The sequence below is a fragment of the Hemibagrus wyckioides genome, linkage group LG20 (assembly GCF_019097595.1).
Source record: "Hemibagrus wyckioides isolate EC202008001 linkage group LG20, SWU_Hwy_1.0, whole genome shotgun sequence".
In the NCBI taxonomy this organism is placed as follows: Eukaryota; Metazoa; Chordata; class Actinopteri; order Siluriformes; family Bagridae; genus Hemibagrus; species Hemibagrus wyckioides.
The window spans coordinates 3323188-3344527 of NC_080729.1; the positions used below are offsets into that span (position 1 = coordinate 3323188).

At 40.3% G+C, this 21340-nt stretch overlaps 2 protein-coding genes across 2 annotated transcripts; both read right to left on the reverse strand.

The window, feature by feature from the left end:
* Window positions 1–1309: 1309 nt before the first annotated feature.
* si:dkey-29d8.3 (uncharacterized protein LOC556220 homolog) lies at window positions 1310–9201 on the reverse strand. Its single transcript, XM_058418833.1, has 7 exons — window positions 9003–9201; window positions 6938–7082; window positions 6041–6154; window positions 5286–5430; window positions 4073–4218; window positions 3842–3981; window positions 1310–2810 (listed from the first exon to the last, which is right to left on the reverse strand). Exons 1-7 carry the CDS (start codon window positions 9100–9102, stop codon window positions 2674–2676), a joined length of 927 nt encoding a protein of 308 aa, XP_058274816.1. The 5' UTR covers window positions 9103–9201; the 3' UTR covers window positions 1310–2673.
* A 3658-nt stretch (window positions 9202–12859) lies between these two features.
* dnajc1 (DnaJ (Hsp40) homolog, subfamily C, member 1) lies at window positions 12860–21324 on the reverse strand. Its single transcript, XM_058419019.1, has 12 exons — window positions 20791–21324; window positions 18945–19046; window positions 18808–18854; window positions 17145–17310; window positions 16936–17030; window positions 16637–16727; window positions 16445–16541; window positions 16071–16231; window positions 15856–15975; window positions 15728–15776; window positions 13582–14003; window positions 12860–13397 (listed from the first exon to the last, which is right to left on the reverse strand). The coding sequence occupies exons 1-12, from the start codon at window positions 20932–20934 to the stop codon at window positions 13329–13331; spliced, it is 1563 nt and encodes a 520-aa protein (XP_058275002.1). The 5' UTR covers window positions 20935–21324; the 3' UTR covers window positions 12860–13328.
* Between the last annotated feature and the right edge of the window lie 16 nt (window positions 21325–21340).

Below are 21340 nucleotides of genomic sequence, written 5' to 3' on the forward strand. Positions count from 1 at the left end.
AATACAAGCACACATAGAGATATCGTGTTAGCATACCATTTCTGAGTATTGATATAGAGGAAATTATTCAGGGTCATCTCTTATCAAAGCTATAGGAAGCTAGCTAAGCGCTTATTTTTGTGCTAGACTAGGTGTTTGAATACTTTAACCAATTACCTTCGGTCCAGTTTCTGTAGCGTTTATCCTACATGGCTCTGGGGGACACCCTAGACAGCGTACTAACCCATGACACACACATTCACACACTAGGGACAATTTAGAGATGCGAATCAACCTACAGCAGATGTCTTTGGACTTGGGGATGTCCCTGGAGGAAACCCCTGAAGCGCAGGGAGAACATGGAAACTCTACACACACACACACAATCTGCTCCAGGGGCACTTCATCATGGCTGACCCTGTGCTCTGACCCCAACTTCTAAAAGCTGAAGGTCTTCTAAAAGCTGTTACCTGTTGAAGCTGTTATCACATTTCTTGGCTTCGGTTAATCACATCATGTGACCAAGACCTACACACCTACACACTGGAAGATGGTGTTTGACTAAGAATTTCAGATTTTAATGATGAACATTTTCTCCAGAATACAGTTATTATACATTGTTCTGGAAAGTGGATCAAGTGACGTTGTTCCAACTCAGTCCAATAAAATTGTTGCCTTCAAGACTCCAAAGTTTGTGTCCTGATAAAGGCCAGAGTGTGGAGACAACATGAGCTGAATTCTACAGACACTACGAGATAATCGTTGATGCTAAGCGAAGGTGATCATCCAAAACTCCTTTCTGTTCTTGTGGTTTTTTAACAGCACCACCTGCAGTACTGGAGAGCTCATAAGTTATACGAAATAAACAACTCAACTCAATGTAAACGTCAGCTCTGTGTTACGGTCAGAGTTTCTGAGGCTGAGAACAGTTAAAACTTTACATGTTCTTTATGTGAGATGGATGCTGCTGCTCTGACAATGTTAAAGTAAAGCTAAACATGCTAGAAGGAGAGCACTAACCTCTTTACTCTTTATAAATATGCTGATAGTGAATTTCTCTTCCTTCCCTGAGAGCAAAGCAAGGGTTTTTTGCACCGATGGATCACTGAGGCCCCATCAGCTCTGAGAAACTTGACAGCTGCCCTATATTTAAATATTCTCAAGCTTAGATTCTGTCTCTAACCTAAATCACTTTCAGCTTCTGCCGAGTGAAAAAATGTCACAGCTTCTAAATATATCTCTTCTTATATCAGTGTGATTTATGTGAGTTTATTAGTAAACATGAATATCAATAAGAGTATCCATGAAACTTTAGAGTATATTCATTTATTATTCAACGTTTATAAAATAATATTATTCACACAGTATTACAAATGTATTAAAGCATCCAATCATGACTTATTTTAGTACATTCTGGCTTCAAGGCAAATCTCAGGTTTATATTAATGCACACGGTCTAATACCTTATTATTTCTATAGTAATAACATTAACACAGCTTTTATAAATGTGTAACTATTAATCATATTACGCTTTCTATAACAAGACACTTACTGGAATGAGTCTCCAGTGTCAGCGCCTTGTAATGGTCAAATGTTTCATTTTTCTGATACAAGAATCCTTATTTAAGTTTCTGTAAACAAATACACAGTTTAATAGTAAACCCGTTAGAGTTAATATGATAAGCTGGTATTAGTGATCTCATTTAACATGAAAAAGAAAATCAGAAATAAACAAAATGACATGTAAGAAATAAACCCTAATGAGACTAATAAACATCGCTGAGGTGCTGTGCAATTTGTGCAGCGTGCGTCATTAATCTGTTGTAAAATGAATACACATGTGATGGGACTGAAGGAGGAAACTGAAGATCACACAGGAAACCTCCAAAGCAAGGGGGGTTGGGGGGCTCATGTAAACTCTATTTGAGGCGCAAGGCAAACATGCTGAACACAAAGCCACCATGACCTATGTATGAATGTACATATTTTTTATGTGTATAATAATTCACGCGAGAATGAATTATTCTTTCCGCACCAACTTCATGAACCATTGCGACACTCGTTGTGACTCAAGTGAGAACATCTTCAAGAAAAACAATCTTGATGAATGTATTTCCACAGTAATTGAGAACCCTTTCATTGCCAGAGCGCCATTGTTGGACTCTTAATCAAAGACCTTATGCTCTATGCTTAGATTATTGTTTAGAGTTTTGGACTGGACACATGCATGTCCTGCCAAGGGAATAAAAAATGGAAATGTTTCAGAACTTGATAAGATTACAATGAATCAATTCGACATCCTGGCTCAAACATAAGGAGAGTTATAACATGAAAAGAATTGCTAGTTTAGCGTACTAGATTTCACGTGGAATTATTCAACGCTAAAAATACGGCCTCTTCGTTACTCTTCTTCTCAAATGATCCGAGCCGACTCAGTGTGGGAAAGTGAGTAAAAAAAATGCCCGAAATAAGTCTGAGCAAATATTTTCTCACGGCCCTGTATGAATGTATGTTTTGGCCGTGTATCAAAGCAGTTTCAGGTTCATATGGTTACTGAACATGAATAAGGAATATGTGGCATACATCATCATCATGGCACATCATGTATTAGTGTTAAAGGCTGGGTTTCGTTACAATGGAACAGGGTCAGGAAAAGGCTTTGGTGTTTCATCCACTGTATTAACAGCCACCCTGCTACTCCTCTGTAGTGTGGACAGAAGTCATTAGCCCTTCAGCGCTCCCGTCTTGGAAGAGAGGATGAGTACGGTGTCTCCAAACCACCAGAAAAAGTCGGACCAGGAAGAAAACGCAGGCCATCGCCAAGAGAACAGCTGCAGTCAGAACATAAACAAAGAAGAACGCTCAGAACATCTAAAAGTGAAACAGTAGACATGCTCTGAACATCTCCTCTGATCAACCTAGCTAAAGCCTTTAAGCCTTTTATAGAAATCAAAACAAAACAAAAAAAAGAGCCAATAAAACTACCTTCATCACTTCCACTCTAATCCCTTAAACTACATAGCTTCATAAAAATCCATGTAGGAGAAACAGGAGCAGTTCCTTGATGGAAAAATGTAAATCACAGAGACAGGTAAATGACCTCTTTGCCTATGAGTCCCAAGGAAGGAGGCGTGGCTTGTATGCCTGTCAGGATTATTGAAAGGGGTGTGGCTTCTGTTTCTGTTGGTCCCAATAAGTAAGACTTGTCAGACCCAGTAAAGTATAGGTGTGGTTTATGTACTTATCAGTTTCTGTGAAGGCAAACAGTTCTGCCAAATGGGGCGTGGCTCGTGTGTCTGTCTGTTAAACAAGGCGTGGCCTCTGTACAACAGCTTCAGTGTAGTGGGTGTGGCTTGTTTGAAGGACATGTAAGGCTTCTATGTGTCACTTTTAGAGAAGGAGGTGTGGCCTCTATATCTATATGTGAAGGAAGTATTGTTTCTGTGAAAGTCAGTCTCAGTGAAGGAGGTGTGGTTTCTCTTCCTGTCGTGGGTTGTGCCACACCTCCAGCGAAGGAGGTACGGCCTTTTACTTTCATTCCCAATGAAAGAGGTGTGGCTTCTCATCCTGTCAGACTGCTGAAATAGGTTTGGGTTGTGCCACACTTCCAGCGAAGGAGGCGTGGCTTTTTACTCTCATTCCCAATGAAGGAGGTGTGGTTTCTGAGCTTTTCAATGAACACCACATGTATCCAAGTAAGGAGGCGTGGCTTTACAGCTTGTCAAACCTAGTGAGGTAGGTGTGGCTTGTGTATCTACGCTAAAATCAAACTGTTTGCATGACTCTGAATTCCACCGTATCCTATCACAACTCTACAAAGAGTGTAATAAAACTGCTACCTACTGACTTCCTGTCCACTCACCTGAAAACACAGCGTTTCTGCCCGGATCTGCTGCATCATAGTGTTTGCTCAGGCTTCCACTCAGAGCGAAGATGATGACGGGGTAGACGGTCAGAATGTAGCGCACATGTTTCTCAATCACAAAGTTCTCAAGAACAAACCTGCACATGGAAAAATGTTGGTTTCAGAAGAATCTGAAACAATACCACAAAAATACATCTAAACTTCTGAGGATGGAGTTTGAGGACTAACCACACAATAACTTCTAACAGTAGAAGACACAGAGACACAGTGGCCGCGTTGGTGGGGGACATGGAATTGATATCCAGCACGACGGTTAAGTTGAGGAGTGTAGCTATAGTCGTCCATGTTGCGTAAGCGGCGATACTGTTCTGAACCTGAAACACAGAAATTCTGTTAGCATTATGCTATATTGTTATTCCAAAAAATATTATTTCCAGATATTTCCAAATATGTGACAATACTAAATGAAAATGATAAATTCAACTGTTAAAAAGTAATATACATTTTCATATCTCATTGTTTTACTCAACCAATAATGATAATATTCAATAATTGAACAGTATCATTAACTCACGTGAAAAAAAGAAGAAGTATATATTGGAAAATAATAATAATAAAACAAGCAAAAAATAGATTTTATCATTTTTATTATTATTATTATTATTATTAGGGGTAGTAGCATTAGTAGTAGTGGTGGTAAAAGTAGTAGTAGTAGTAAGTAGTAGTAGTGGAAGTGGTGGAAGTAGTAGTAAGTAGTAGGAGTGCTAGTGGTAGTGGTGCTAGTAGTGGTAGTGGTAGTGGTGGTAGTAGTGGTAGTGGTAGTGGTAGTGGAAGTGGTGGAAGTAGTAGTAAGTAGTAGGAGTGCTAGTGGTAGTGGTGCTAGTAGTGGTAGTGGTAGTAGTGGTAGTGGTAGTGGTGGTAGTAGTAATAGTAGTAGTAGTAGTGGTAGTGGTGCTAGTAGTGGTAGTGGTGGCAGTAGTAGTAAGTAGTAGTAGTTAGTAGTAGTGGTGGTAGTAGTAGAAGTATTAGTAAGCAGTAGTAATGGTAGTAGTATTAGTGATAGTAGTGGTAGTGATAGTAGTGGTAGTGATAGTGGTAGTAAGTAGTAGTAGTGGTAGTAATATTAGTGATAGTAGTGGTAGTAAGTAGTAGTAGATGCAATATTAATATTAATATTAAAGTACAATATGTTCGTTTATCTGTGATCTTCTATTTCCACACTGTGTGTCATTTACATAAAATAAATCAGAATCATTTTGATTTAAAATTTCACTTTTGAAGCAAAAATTAAAAGTGGCCATTATCAGTGCCTGCAGTGTAATTGTACCATTCATGTTTCATATCACTCCACCGCTAGTGCTGAGGTTATTTATAGATATGCAATGCCACATGATACACACATGTGCTTCACACACACACACCAGCACACACACGTACACACCAGCACATAGATGCAGCAGAGATCTGTGAGATGGTTCTGTTTGAGCCAGGCTCCGTGAGCTCGCAAACCAACACAGGAGAAGAAGATCAGAAGGTAACTGGTGAACGCAATCAGCGCTAAACATATTAGTGCTGGAATCATCAACCTGCAGAGACACACACAAACACACACACACACACAGTATCAGCTCACTATTACTTATCACTCTTCAGACCAAAGACCCACAGCTATTTAAATGACTGTTGTGTTATCTACAACGTAACATAAAACTACGTTTACTTAATCTCTCTTTCTCAGAGTTCGTTAAGTGCCTCGTTTGATTATAGATGTTGACATAAATACCTGAGAATGAGTAAACCTATTCCTAGAAACACTACAAGCACAGTTAGATTAGTAGATTTTTGAATTCTTTTAATATATTTTACAATCTATTACACACAATACACCTTATATATTGTTAACTTACATCTAAGTATTTTTTTATCTGGCTGCTTGTTAAAAATTGTTTTAAAAAAAAAAAGATTAAATCTGAATTATTTAAGTTAGATTTCAAGCATAAGCACAGGCCATATACAAAAAAAAAATGGGTCTAAGATGCAAGTCAAACCTGGGTCAATTCCACAGGATATAACCTGGATCTCTCAAACCTTACAATCTTTAGCAGCACTGCTAACACAGCTAACAAAACCACTTAAGAATATGTCTGGCTGAGTGTATTAATGCTTCTGAGGTTCACCACAACGATTCCTACTTACTCTCGATCCCATAACAGGAGCCAGGTGATGTTCAGGAGCATGTTAATCATCCAGGAGAGGAAAAAGCCGTAAGGAAGTACAGCAGGACTACAATACATCCATCCAGTGGTAGTCCTTCACACAAAACATACAGATATTTAAAAAGGGAATTTTCTAAGCAACACTATATTGCCAAAAGTTTTGGGACGTCTGCCTTTACATGCACATGAATGTAATATGGAGTTGTACCGCCCCTTTACAGCTATAACACCTTCAACTCTTCTGGGAAGGCTTTCCACAAGGTTTAGGAGTGTGTTTATGGGAATTTTTGACCGTTCCTCTAGAAATATATTTGTGAGGTCAGGCACTGATGTTGGATGAGAAGGTCTGGCTCACAGTCTCTGCTCTAATTCATCCCAAAGGTGTTCTATGGGGTTGAGGTCAGGACTCTGTGCAGGACAGTCAAGTTCCTCCACACCAAACTCACTCATCCATGTCTTTATGGACCTTGCTTTGGTCACTGGTGTGCAGTCTTCAGAATTTACTAATATTGGAATAATAGCTAAATAATATAGAATAATTACACCTGCTCGTTAATTATTTTCCTATAAAAGCATGACATCTTAAACAGTTTAGTCTTTTGTGGTCTGAGGAAAATATTTACACAAATGACGCTGATGGAGACAGACGTGTTCATTTGTTTCAAAGGCAACATTAACCTCAGAGCTTCAGCACAAACCAAAATAACATCATTCATCCAACACGTCTCGGGTGACTGACCGCATTCTGACTAATGTGTAAAATTAGAAAAAAAAATACACTAGATTATTCTGGAACGTTCCTTTCATCACTGGCAATATATCTGTTTAGATAAACAACTCTAGTGTATGAACTGATCACTGGTGTGTTTGTGATTACCGTCTGCAGATGCAGCTCAAAAAATACAGGTTCATCAGCAGAAGCCAGGAGTAGATAATCCCCCATATGGAGAAGGTCCAGCCAGCGGGGGTGATTTCTGTCTTATACAGAGCTGACACATTTCCTGTTCTGTGTAAAAACGGTCCTGAAACACAAACACACAACACATGTAACACATTTAAGACTCTTACAAAAGCAAACAAATTAATTTGCCAAAACATTTTGCCACAAGTTTGACAAAGCTGACATAATAATTGATCCTCTATCAACATATGGCAGAAAAGTGCAGGCAGATAAAATGGCATACTATGCCACAATGCTTTCCCAATCAGTATGAACTTGTGCAAAATTTGTGTCAACATTTCCAGAGGTTTATTACAACTGTTTGCCAGAATTTCTGCAATTTTTGTAAAGGTGTTTTTCTGAGCTACTGTATGCATGATGCTTTCATAGCTTCAGATTTGCTGTAACTGCATTGCAAATTAACTAAAGTTAAAAGCTAACAATTAGGAATTGTGATTACAATTAATAAAATTAATAAAAGATTAGGGTGTAAATATTTACTGTTTGCCCCCAGCAGAACATAAGCCTTCGTAGTTAACCATGTAACATAGGGTTTAATGTGAAGAACATGTAAATGTGTAAACAGATAGATAGATAGAGATAGATTTTCCAAAAGTTTTGGGACACCCCTCCAAATCATTGAATTCAGGTGTTGTTTTTCAGGGGTTGGGCTCGGCCCCTTAGTTCCGGTGAAAGGAACTCTTAATGCTTCAGCTTCATACCAAGACATTTTGGACAATTTCATGCTCCCACCTTTGTGGGAACAGTTTGGGGATGACCCCTTCCTGTTCCAACATGACTGCACACCAGTGACCAAAGCAAGGTCCATAAAGACATGGATGAACAAGTTTGGTGTGGAGGAACTTGACTGACCTGCACAGAGTCCTGACCTCAACCCCATAGAACACCTTTGGGATGAATTAGAGTGGAGACTGTGAGCCAGACCTTCTCATCCAACATCAGTGCCTGACCTCACAAATATATTTCTAGAGGAATGGTCAAAAATTCCCATAAACACACTCCTAAACCTTGTGGAAATCCTTCCCAGAAGAGTTGAAGCTGTTGTAGCTGCCAAGGGGGGGACAACTCCATATTACATTCATGTGCATGTAAAGGCAGACGTCCCAAAACCTTAGGCAATATGGTGTAGATAGATAGACATATAGACATATAGATAGATAGATAGATAGATAGATAGATAGATAGATAGATAGATAGATAGACGGACAGACAGATAGATGCATTAAGTCATCTGAGTACATCTGGAAATATCAGTTCAATACTGGAGTATTAACAGTATAAAGCTAATATAACTTCATATATACTGTATATAAAATCTGTTTTAAAAAATTGTAAATATGGAGTCAAAAATGTACTTGATTAAAATAAAAAGATTTATTTAGCTTGCTGATTAGCTAATGTTTAATATCCCCATCGGAAAGAATGCTAAATTGGCGTTAGCAAAGAAAACAGAGTTAGCTAGCAGATTCCCTGAACTTCATTTTACCTCAGATTGCTTCTTTAAACTACATGATGAACTTTTTAAAGATGAATATTGTGTTGTTTATGTGGGAGGGAAATGAGTCAGCCTGTATACAACTTTAATACAAACATGGAAAGAGAATATTTTACAAAAGCAGCGATGTGAATGTGACTGGAGGAGGAGGAGGAGGAGGATGAAGATGTTTTTAATCATTTAAAGGAAGCAAGAATGCCGATGAAATTTCTCATGGCTTTTTAGTTTGTAATGAGTATTCTGGAGGTCAAAATGGGAAGAAATGATCAAAATGAAGTCTCTCTTGTGATTAAAAGGTTTAATTAAATTAATCTCTCACGTGTGGTCACGTGAATGATACGTGACCACAAGCACTAAGCAGAACACAAGAGGTGTATCAAATTTGCATGTGCGGCTTTTCTGCGCTGTGATTGGCTAAAACCTAAGAGTGGGCGGGGTTTCACAGAAAGTAGATTTGGTTATGAATACTCCTGTAGTTTAACTAACCTTTCCCCGATCCAGCCAAAGCGTTGATGGTCAAAGTAATGAGATAAACCAACACAGAGAGAAGAAGAACCAAAATCCGTCCGATGTTATGCTCCTCCATTTCTGAGCTCCGAATAAAAATGCGTCTTTTTCCAGTCTGTCCACTAAACCCGACTGATTTTCCCTTTCGAATTGCTATTAAAGTGTAGTTAGTCTGCTGCTAACACGCTGTATATCTGCACGCAGCAGCGAATATAAATGATCTTTGTTATTTAGTGTAAACTCCGTTACATTAACGTTAACATCCTCAACACGCAACACTGTTTACTTTCAGCTGCTGTAGACACGTGGTGGTTTCATAACTTCTCTACTTCCTCCACTATTACAAAGCGGGACTGAGTGAAAGAGCCAGGTTTATACCGCCACCTGCTGGACGGAGAGTGTAACGACAGAGGATACAGCAGAAAGAGCAAAGCAACAAAAACGGCGTTAATGAAATAACAAATAAATGCAAAGAAAAAAGAAAGAAAGAAAGAAAGGCATCATGTGCATCACCAGTTTATGTAATGAAGGGAAAGAAAGAAAGAAAGAAAGAAGTGCATCACCACTTTATGTAATAAAGGAAAAGAAAGAAAGAAAGAAAGAAAGAAAGAAAGAAAGAAAGAAAGAAAGAAAGAAAGAAGTGCATCACCACTTTATGTAATAAAGGAAAAGAAAGAAAGAAAGAAGTGCATCACCACTTTATGTAATAAAGGAAAAGAAAGAAAGAAAGAAAGAAGGGCATTGTGTACATCACCAGTTTATTTAATGAAGGAAAAGAAAGAAAGAAAGAAAGAAAGAAAGAAAGAAAGAAAGAAAGAAAGGAAGGAAGAGCATATCATATAACAACTGATATAAAAATATTACTAGTATTCAAAAAGAGGTTTAAAACACAGGAAAGAAATTAGGAGAGGTTTTGAAAGTAGGAAAGTTGAAACAAAAACCTACTGCAATTCTGAGAGATTTAATAACTCACAAGCCAGGAAGGATAAAGAAAAGAGAAAAAGAAAGAATTTATTCATAAAGAATTACCATATCTGCATTAAGATATAATTATTATAATTGATTAAAAAAATGTTTTGTCTACAATTTAAGAATGTATGAAAGAAAGAATTAATGAAAGAAAGGATTAAAGACAGAAAATAAATTAATTATGGAAATATAAATATTATAAAACTTTATTATATCTTTATTATAATACAAAAACGAAATATTTATTAAGAATTTATTAATTTATATTTATAATTTAAAATGTTTTATTTTGATGAATAATACTAATATATGTAATGTATTAAAGAAAGAAAGAAAGAAAGAAAGAAAGAAAGAAAGAAAGAAAGAAAGAAAAATCATTAATTATTAATTATGCGGGATCATGTGATTTCTATACATAAAATTGTCAGTGTTTATCTTTTTGTTAACTGAATATTATATATATATATATTCAGTATCTTTCAGAAAACTGTGGAAAGATTGCTGTGTCTATAAATTATACTATATAATATATATAATATATACTATATTATTAAAGAAAGAAAGAAAGAAAGAAAGAAAGAAAGAAAAATCATTAATATGCGGGATCATGTGATTTCTATACATAAAATTGTCAGTGTTTATCTTTTTGTTAATTGAATATTTTATATATGTATATCTTCAGTATCTTTCAGAAAACTGTGGAAAGATTGCTGTGTCTATAAATTTTGCTTTGTTACTAAAAGAGTCTAAACAAAATAAAAAATAATAAATAGATTTATTTTCCTTCTCTATTAGCACGTGCAGCAAATATGTCCAAAAATGAAGGGGAAAAAAACAGAAAACACAGATAACACGTTATAATCCATGTATTTAATATGTATGTAGATATTAAATATAGATATAAATATAGAGTTAATGTATAAGGGTTTGTAAAAGCCTTGTAATTTATGAGAAACAAGAATTTTTTTTTACCATTCGATAAATGTTTATTAATTTAGCCTACACGATCTGTGTCAATATGAAAAATAAATACTGTAAGAGTTTTGTTGGTTTGCGCCCGTAAAAGTATCTCAAACCAAACGAGAACGCATTTTAGGGAATAAAAAAATAAAAATTAAAATTAAAGTCGCAAATCAGACGAGAGAGTAAAGAAAAAGCACTTGATACATGTGCAGTCAAATAGTATGTAATAATCGAAATTAAATGTGTCCATCATAACTCCATCACATGAGTAAATTAGCTGTTTAATGGGTGAACTATATTTTTTTATATCTAATATGGCACTAAATTGTACAAACAGAGCGTACAAAAGTGAAGCAATAATTTCATTTAGATCACAAACACATCACTCATTAAACTGCTTTTCTTTATTTCCTAAAGAAATGTTACCTTTGACTGGATTAGTGCGCCACCTTCTGGACTCTTAATATATTATTATAAGCCCTGTATGTCTGAATTATTCCTAAAATAAATACAGATAATCATTTAGAAAGGGAACAAAAGGTGACATTTGAGATGTAAATCCTGACAAAGACAACAGAAAATATAAATTATGCCCTGATCAGGCGTAACATTATGACCACCTGCCTAATATTGTGTTGGTCCCCCTTTTACTGCCAAAACAGCACTGACCCGTCCTGCACTGTGTATTCTGACCCCTTTCTATCAGAACCAGCATTAACTTCTTCAGCAATTTGAGCAACAGTAGCTGGTCTGTTGGATCGGATCACACGGGCCAGCCTTCGCTCCCCACGTGCATCAATGAGCCTTGACCGCCCATGACCCTGTCGCTGGTTCACCACTGTTCCTTCCTTGGACCACTTTTGATAGATACTGACCACTGAAGACTGGGAATGTGTATGACTGTGTAGAAATAAAATTTGAATTTGACTTATCAATAAACAGAAGTGCTAATCATTTTAAAGATTGTCACTCCTATATTTTTAATGATATTTTATGGTTTAATGGTTTTATAGTTTATGGAGAATTTTATGGATCTCAGCAGGACAAACTGCTGATCTGCATCTTTCACTGACCAAACTTGTTTGAGTTGTAAAAGGAATCTGAGGCAACAGTGGGCACCGGCTCACCGGTGATCAGCTGGAGATTAGAAAAAGGCCAGGAGACATTTTAGGATCTTCACACATCCTGTTTTGTAAATCAGTCACCCATGTAGCCTCAGGTTGTTGTTCCTGGCTGAAAGGAGTGGAACCTGAGGAGGTCTGATGAGGTACAACAGCAGAGCAACACATGGTTGTAGATGCGTTTCTTCTCACCACAGGTGTAATGAGTGGTTAATTGGGTTAATGTAGACTTCTTGTCAGCTGATATATCAGCAAGGTGTTTCTTCCTGCAAATCTGACACTCACTGGATGTTTCATTTATTTATTTTTTGGCTAAAACCTGTCCAGTACCAACAATCGACTGTGATCACCCCCCCAATCATGTTTGATGTGAACATTGACCACAGATCTTGATCAGAATCTATATGATTTTATACTGTACTGTTCGGCTGACAAGACTGTCTGCTGTATACACTCCAAGTGAAAAGGTTACATCTGGAGAAAGCCAGAATCATCATCCTCCCAAAGAACTCTCTGGAACATTCTTATAGTGTAAACTTTTAAGTTCATCACCTAAACCTATTCTACAATCCTCTTTGATAGTAAAGCATCTGGATTACTGTCATTAAATGTACACCAAGACACACCAAACCAGCGTAAATGATTTATGTTTCTTTAACAGATAAAATCAATGCCGCTCTCTGAAAACAGAGGTGGGTGTGAAAGTCAACGAACATCATAAGAAGCTTAGCTGTTTAGTTCCTCGGGTATTAAGATACAGAGAAACGAAGGCCACAGCAGATATAATAAATAATAAAACTGATTTATGCACATATGCAGCTGTACATAATACAGATCATAGATGGGTTTGTCCAATACTGGAGGACTGGTTTATGCTTCTGCATCTACGTATTTGTGAACACGCTTAAAACGCTTGCAAATGAACGGGAACCTGCACATGTGCTTTAGGGGAAAAACAAAACTACAGAATAAACACTGAGGATCACTGCTTTCTATCGGTTCTTAATCATAAATACTACACTTTCGGGTAGATAAGTGAATCAGGTGAAAAAGGAACCATTTGAGATTTTCTCATGTGTGAAAATGGTGAATGTAAATTTGGAGAATTGCATGCGAGTCAGTCCGTGCAGAAGTATAAACCAGGCAGCTGGAGAAGTGCTCCAGCTGATATACAGCACGATTTTTGGCAAAGCTAAGGCACATGACGAGGAGAGAGATGTAGGAACAGGCAGAGAAGAAGAGGATCGATTCGTCAGCTCTTCGCCTGTTTCTTTTTCTGCACCAGTTCGGCCAGCAGCTTGTACCGGATCATACACTCCTCCTGTGGACAACACAGAGATCGTAATGAGGGTCAAGGGTCATGTATCATCACACACATTGTGGAGTGCTGTTATAGCAAAATAATGACCACTAAGCAAATTAATTATGAGGCCCTGACACTGGAGACTCCTTCCACAAAGTTGTAATAATTGTCTCCTTACAAATACATCAGTGTAACAGCTCACCTTGCTTTTTCCAGGCACCACTTTGGCGATCCTGTCCCATCGTTCTGCGGTGCCACGTGGGTATTGCTGCAGCGCCAGTTCCAACAGTCTCTGCTGGCTTTGGGTCCAGACCTCATCGGCAGCGCTCGGCTTTTCCTTCGACTGCTTTTTCTCCTCTTCGCTGTCCTCGTCCACGGCTGTAGGGTCGAAGTCTCTCTGTCTGCGGCCTTTCACTTTTTCCTTTTCCTCCCCGGCACTTCCTGTCCCTGCTGTGGATTTTTTGGCTCGTCTCCTCACGGTTTTGCTCTCAGTTTCCTCGGGTGCGTCAGGCTCCGGTGGCTCTTCAGGAAGCCTGATCTCTTCTCGCTGGGTCATGAGGCTATCTGGGACGGCACTTTTTCCTACCACTGCACTACTTTTCAGCTCAGAGAGCTTCACCAACCCTGAGGTGGAAAAGAGAGAGAGAGAGAGAGCGCGCACACGAGAGAGAGAGAGCGCGCACACGAGAGAGAGAGAGCGCGCACACGAGAGAGAAGCGCTGAGAAGCGCACGAGAGAGAGAAAGCGCCTACGAGAGAGAGAGAGAGAAAGCGCCTACGAGAGAGAGAAGCGCACGAGAGAGAGAGAAAGCGCCACGAGAGAGAAGAGCGCCGAGAGAGAGAGCCACGAGAGAGAGAGAAGCGCCTACGAAGAGAAGAGAGAGAGAGAGCGCCTACGAGAGAGAGAGCGCCTGAGAGGAGAGAGAGAGCGCCTACGAGAGAGAGAGAGAGCACCACGAGAGAGAGCGAGAGAGAGAGAGCGCAGAGAGAGAGAGAGAAGCGCCGAGAGAGAGAGAGAGAAGCGAGAGAGAGAGAGAGCGCGCACGAGAGAGAGAGAGAGAGAGAGAGAGAGAGAGCGCGCACACGAGAGAGAGAGAGAGCGCACACGAGAGAGAGAGAGAGAGAGAGCGCACACGAGAGAGAGAGAGAGAGAGAGAGCGAGAGAGAGAGAAAGCGCCTACGAGAGAGAGAGAAAGCGCCTACGAGAGAGAGAGAGAGAAAGCGCCTACGAGAGAGAGAGAGAGAGCGCCTGAGAGAGAGAGAAGCGCCTACGAAGCGCCTAGAGAGAAAGCGCCTACGAGAGAGAGAGAAAGCGCCTACGAGAGAGAGAGAAAGCGCCTGAGAGAGAAAGCGCCTACGAGAGAAAGCGCCTTCCTACGCCTGAAGAAAGCGCCTGAGAAAGCGCTACGAGAGAGAGAGAAGGCGCCTACGAGAAAGCGCCTACGAGAGAGAAAGCGCCTACGAGAGAAAGCGCCTGAGAGAGAGAAGCGCCTACGAGAGAGAGAGAAGCGCCTACGAGAGAGAAGCGCCTACGAGAGAGAAAGCGCCTACGAGAGAGAGAGAAGCGCCTACGAGAGAGAAAGCGCCTACGAGAAAGCGCCTACGAGAGAGAGAGCGCACACGAGAGAGAGAGAGAGCGCACACGAGAGAGAGAGAGAGAGAGAGAGCGCACACGAGAGAGAGAGAGAGAGCGCGCACACGAGAGAGAGAGAGCGCACACGAGAGAGAGAGAGAGAGCGCACACGAGAGAGAGAGAGAGCGCACACGAGAGAGAGAGAGAGAGAGAGAGAGAGCGCGCACACGAGAGAGAGAGAGCGCACACGAGAGAGAGAGAGAGCGCCTGAAGAGAGAAGGCGCCTACGAGAGAAGCGCCTACGAGAGAGAGAGAGAGAAGCGCCTACGAGAGAGAAGCGCCTACGAGAGAGAGAGAGAGCGCCTGAGAGAAAGCGCTTTACGAGAGAGAGAGAAGCGCCTTCCACGAGAGAGAAGCCTTCACAGAGAAGGCGTGACCACGAGAAGCGAGCCTACGAGAGAAGCGAGAGAGAAGCGCCTACGAGAGAGAGAAGAGAGAGAAGCGAAGCGCCTACGAGAGAGAGAGAGAGAGAGAGAGCGCACACGAGAGAGAGAGAGAGCGCACACGAGAGAGAGAGAGAGCGCACACGAGAGAGAGAGAGAGAGAGAGAGAGAGAGCGCACACGAGAGAGAGAGAGAGCGAGAGCGCACACGAGAGAGAGCGAGAGCGAGAGAGAGAGAGAGAGAGCGAGAGAGAGCGAGAGCGATTTTTGTCACGTCCTTCAAGTAGCAGGTAGGATTTTAATGTAAGAGCAAAATGCTTTAAATAATACTGACCTGATGTGTTGGAGACACTGTCTTTGACTTGTTTTACTTTTGTTGTCACCTAAAACAAATCACGATTTATAAAAAGGTGCAAAAACATATTACATCATAATGAAGTCACACACTGCTCCAACACCCACATCAGTGACTGATCTGCCCAGCTCATGAGCGATCTTCTCCCACCGCCCCGGTGTTCCTCCAGGAAACTTCGCCATGCAGCGAGTCAGCAGACTGAGGTCCTCGTCTGTCCACTCTGGACTCTGAAATCATCATGATTTCAACAACTTGAGTGCTAGAGCACCACTTAGAATAACCTTCTAGAATTCCTTTCAAATGTGACAAGTGAAAGACTAACTTTCTTTTTTTGTGTTTTCCGATCTTCCAGCCAGTCGTCCATTTGATCCTCAATGTCCTCGATGGAGGCTCCCTGGTCGTACGCAGGGATGTAAGCCGTCTCACTGGGCTCGTAAACCGGAAACTCCATTTTGGGTTTCTTCACCTTTGGCCGTTTCTCTCCTGCAGGTCAGTGAAGGTGATAATTTAATTACACAACAGAATATGCTGTTTACTATAGTTCCACTGCACAAATGACCCAAACATGTCCAAATTGCACCAAAGTGTTGGTGCACACTGTATGAGTTGAGGCAGTTCACTACCTGTTCTTTATGCTTATCCATATTGGAGTTTTAGTATAAATATGTCTTCACAATTGTCCTGTAATGGTCTTACTTTGCTGCATTTCTTGCTCTGCTTGTGCTTCTGCTTCTGCTTGCTCTTTCTCTTTCAGTTTCATTTCTTTGTAGTCTTTGTAGTACTGCTTCACGTCCTGAGATAAAAAATAAAATAAAAAAATTGTCAAACATGGACCACGGAGTTAGAAAGTTAGTAAGTAATGGCACCCACGCTGTAGTAGGCACCTACCTGTATGACATGAGGAAGAGACTTCAGTGAGTAGTAAAGCCAGATGCTCAGCTTGAGGGGCAGAATATCATGCCAGTGAGGTTTTTCTGACCTAATGAGGGAATAAAATTGTTAAGAACAATGTTGGGCCATGTTCAAAGCACATGAAATGATGTAAGATTAATTTAGACAATGAGTGTCACCAAGATTAGGAACTGCTTTTTAAATACCAGCCCTGGAGGCTGTACTAGAGTTAGGCTTCTCAAATAATGATTACTGATGTATGAGGACATTTCCTTTGATGCACCAAAGTGGCTCACTTCTCATTTTTCTCTTGCCCAGTCTTCGGCTCCTCGGATAACTTGCTGCTTTGTTTCTTCTTCTTCTCTCGCTTCTTCTTGCTAAGGAGATCGTCCTGAGTAAAACAGACACACACATCGCGTTATCAGCGATGAATCCGATCTTCCTGATGTCACACTTTTCTCAAAGTTGCAAATGATGCCACCCGTGAACATAACGCAACATTCACCAATTGCTTCTCCAAATAAATGGACCAGATCACTGCATAATGGCCCACAGTGAGGATGAGAAAGAGGAGGAAGCCAAGCTCTCCGTTGCTCATCTTCCTGACACGGCGGTAGTAGAATACGGGCTGTCTCCAGTCAGGAAGCCCATTAACCAGGATGTCATCATACCTTTGTGAGAGAAGATTGTGAAAGATTTAACCAGATCGCAAACCAAGTAAGATTCGCCTACAATTCTACAACCCGAATTCCGGAATTGTTTCATAAAAATTGAATGAAATGAAAACAAAGACTTTCCAATCACATGAGCCAATATTTTATTCATACATAGATGACAAATGTTTAAACTGAGAAATTTTACAATTTTATGCACAAAATGAGCTCCTTTCGAATTTGATGCCTGCTACAGGTCTCAAAATATTTGGGATGGGGGCATGTTTACTACAGCGTGGCATCTCCCCTTCTTTTCAAAACAGTTTGAAGATGTCTGGGCATCAGGGTTATGAGTTTCTGGAGTTTTGGTGTTGGAGGTTGGTCCCATTCTTGCCTGAAACCCATACAGCTGCTGAAGAATTTGTGGTCGTCTTTGACGTATTTTTCGTTTAATGATGCGCCAAATGCTCTCTATAGGTCAAAGATCTGGACTGCAGGCAGGCTAATTCAGCACTCGGACTCTTCTACTACGAAGCCATGCTGTTGTAATAGCTGCACACAAGGCATTCCCTGAACCAGACGTCGTCTGGAGGGGCGCATATGTTGCTCTATTATATACCTTTCAGCATTCATAGTGCCTACCAAAACATGCTAGCTGCCCATACCGTATGCACTTACGCACCCCCATACCATCAGTGATGCTGGCTTTTGTACTGAACGCTGATAACGCGCTGGAAGGTCTCCCTCCTCTTTAGCCCGGAGGACACGGTGTCCGTGATTTCCCACAACAAAAAGGTCTTCGGCCTTGTCCTTTACGCACAGAGATCTCCACAGTTTCTCTGAATCTTTTGATTATGTTATGCACCGTAGATGAGATTTGCAAAGCCTTTGCAATAATGTTGTTTTAAATGTATTTCACAGTCTTTTTACGCACTCTTTCAGACTGGAGAGCCTCTGTCCATCTTTACTTCTGAGAGACTCTGCCTCTCTAAGACATCCCTGTTATAGCTAATCATGTTACAGACCTGATGTCAATTAACTTATTTAGTTGGTAGATGTTCTCCCACCTGAATCTTTTCAAAATTGCCTGCTTTTTCAGCCCTTCGTTGCCAACTTTTTTGAGACCTGTAGTCGACATCATATTTGAAATGAGCTCATTAGGTGGATAAAAGTGTAAAATATCTGTTTAAACATTTGTTATGTTCTATTGTGAATAGAATAGAGGCTCATGTGATTTGAAAGTCTTTTAGTTTTCATTTTATTCAAATTTAAAAAAACGTCCCAACATTTCCGGAATATGGGTCGTATAAATAAAAAAATAAAAAATTAATTAAAGCCCTGACCACTAACCTCACTTCATATCCTAACCTTAACTGTTGGCTCATGTCATGAAAGCATGTGGATTGACTTAAGATCAGACATGTAACTGCTGCTCTACACAAACAACATCCCTGTCATGTCATTTATGAGTAGAAATGTAGAAAGCAATTTTGAAAAATTCTAATGTCCTCCTACGTTTTTCTCCTTTCTTCATCCTTAAGAACTTCATAGATGGCCACAAGCTAGAATTGAAAGCAGACACAAATGTTTTATTTTAAATGCCACAACCGTAAATGAGAAATCACCTAGCTTTCTGTTTGAGCTCATCTTACCTGGCGGAACTGGGTTTCAGCATTCTCATCTTTGTTTTTATCAGGATGAAGGATGAGGGAAAGTCTCCTGTATGCCTTTTTGATCTCAGACGATGGTGCATCCTATGAAGGAACATGGCTTTACTAAATTACAACTGCACAGGTTGAGACATAGGAGACAGTAACTCTTCCAACACCACTACTTGGTATCCTGACTCTGTTTGAACCAAGTCATCTGAGCAAAATGTTCCAGTTCTGTCTTTCCATCATGTCTGATGATGCTTGCTATATAACCTACTGACTTTTTTACTTTACAAAACACATTGCACTGCAACATTGATTTGTATCCATATGTAACATTGATATACAGTCTTAATTCATTATTTTGTGAATTATACAAATACTTTCCTGCTTGCAATATGTCTATTAGGATTGCATTTTGATCCAGATATTATGTAATGCACATACACTATATTGCTAAAAGTTTTGGGACACCCCTCCAAATCATTGATTTCAGGGGTTGGGCTCAGCCCCTTAGTTCCAGTCAAAGGACATGGATGAGTGAGTTTGGTGTGGAGGAACTTGACTGGCCTGCACAGAGTCCTGACCTCAACCCCATAGAACACCTTTGGGATGAATTAGAGTGGAGACTGTGAGCCAGACCTTCTCATCCAACATCAGTGCCTGACCTCACAAATGTGTTTCTAGAGGAATGGTCAAAAATTCCCATAAACACACTCCTAAATCTTGTGGAAAGCCTTCCCAGAAGAGTTGAAGCTGTTATAGCTGCAAAGGGGCGGGACAACTCCATATTACATTCATGTGCATGTGGTGTTCTACCGGGTTGAGGTCAGGACTTACCAAACTCACTCATCCATCTATATGGACCTTGCTTTGGTCACTGGTGTGCAGTCATGTTGGAACAGGAAGGGGTCATCCCCAAACTGTTCCCACAAAGTTGGGAGCATGAAATTGTCCAAAATGTCTTGGTATGAAGCTGAAGCATTAAGAGTTCCTTTCACTGGGACTAAGGGGCCGAGTCCAACCCCTGAATTCAATGATTCGGAGGGGTGTCCCAAAACTTTTGGCAATATAGTGTATATGCTTCATTCATTTTATAATGCTTTTAGGAATTAACCAATGCTGTACGTGAAGGTCATTCGTGTAGATCTGTTTAATTTGTCACAATATTCTGTATATACAAAACACAACTAGAACTTAGTGCTCAGATTTCTGTCTAGCTGCTTTCTGATATCTGCCACCACACACAAACATACTAAAATTATAACGACTAAACAAGACAAGTATATGATCCTTAAAGAAAAACAGCAAAACACAACGCATGGTCTTTCGCATAATAAACAGGAGTCTGTGCTTTGGGAAATGTTTACATGACTCATCCACTTTAAACACTTATTAAAAATTAGTTAATTTGCTTTAAAACGCAAATGAGTGAGTGAAATCCTGCCAGACATTTGCTTCGTTTTGAACCAAAGTGCCCCTGCTGCTAGGCCTAAAGCCTCGGTGTTTCTTACACACTGCTGCCGCTACTCAGGCTCTGTATCCGGGCAAGGGGATCTACAACACTTCCGCTAACCCGTTATCCTCAAGAAGAAAATACAACAAACAACTAAACAAACAAAAAAAAGTAAAGATGGTGTGGATTTTAATTTTAGATAAAAGTATTTGTAAATTCAAATGTCCCTGTTTTACATGTGAGGAGCTAAATTTACGTTATATCCTCAAGCGAAATAAACTGCACTACTGAAGACAGAAGTAAAGCCGGCTGCTCCAGACTTCCCTCACAGCGCAAAAACAAGCTAACAAAATAAGAAAAAAGGGAAAGTCGAAGGAATCGGCGCTTTACCTGGTTAACAGACAGGAATTCGTAAAATGTTTGTGGGATTTCCTCAACCAGGTCGAACAGCTCTAAATCTGCGTCCCACGCTGCAGTCGGCTCGGTGTGGATGAAGACAAGGCCCGCGACCAACAACACAAATCTCAAAGCCATATTGTGAACGCTCTAAAAACGTGTTGCGGTTAATTTCGGTGATCCATTCCTGAAAGTCGGTGTCTACACACAGCTTGGCATGGCTCCCCCTGTAGCCGAATCAAACGTGGCCACTTCGGCGACGTGGAAAAGCTCCGCGGCTGCAAGTTTCACACGCAGCCGCCACAAGAGCGACCAATCAGGGCCGAGCTGCTCAGACACGTCGCTGTCTGTGTGCCGAAAACATTCAAACGGATCCCTACAGTGGGAGGAAAAAACACACACCGAAAGGCCGCATCCTAAATATCTGTCTTCTCCCTATATACGTAGTCTACATCTGAAGTGAAACGATATACACAATTGACTTGATGTTGATGGAAAACGGAGTGATTTGAGATAAGCCCAAGAACTGCAGGGATCTCACCCT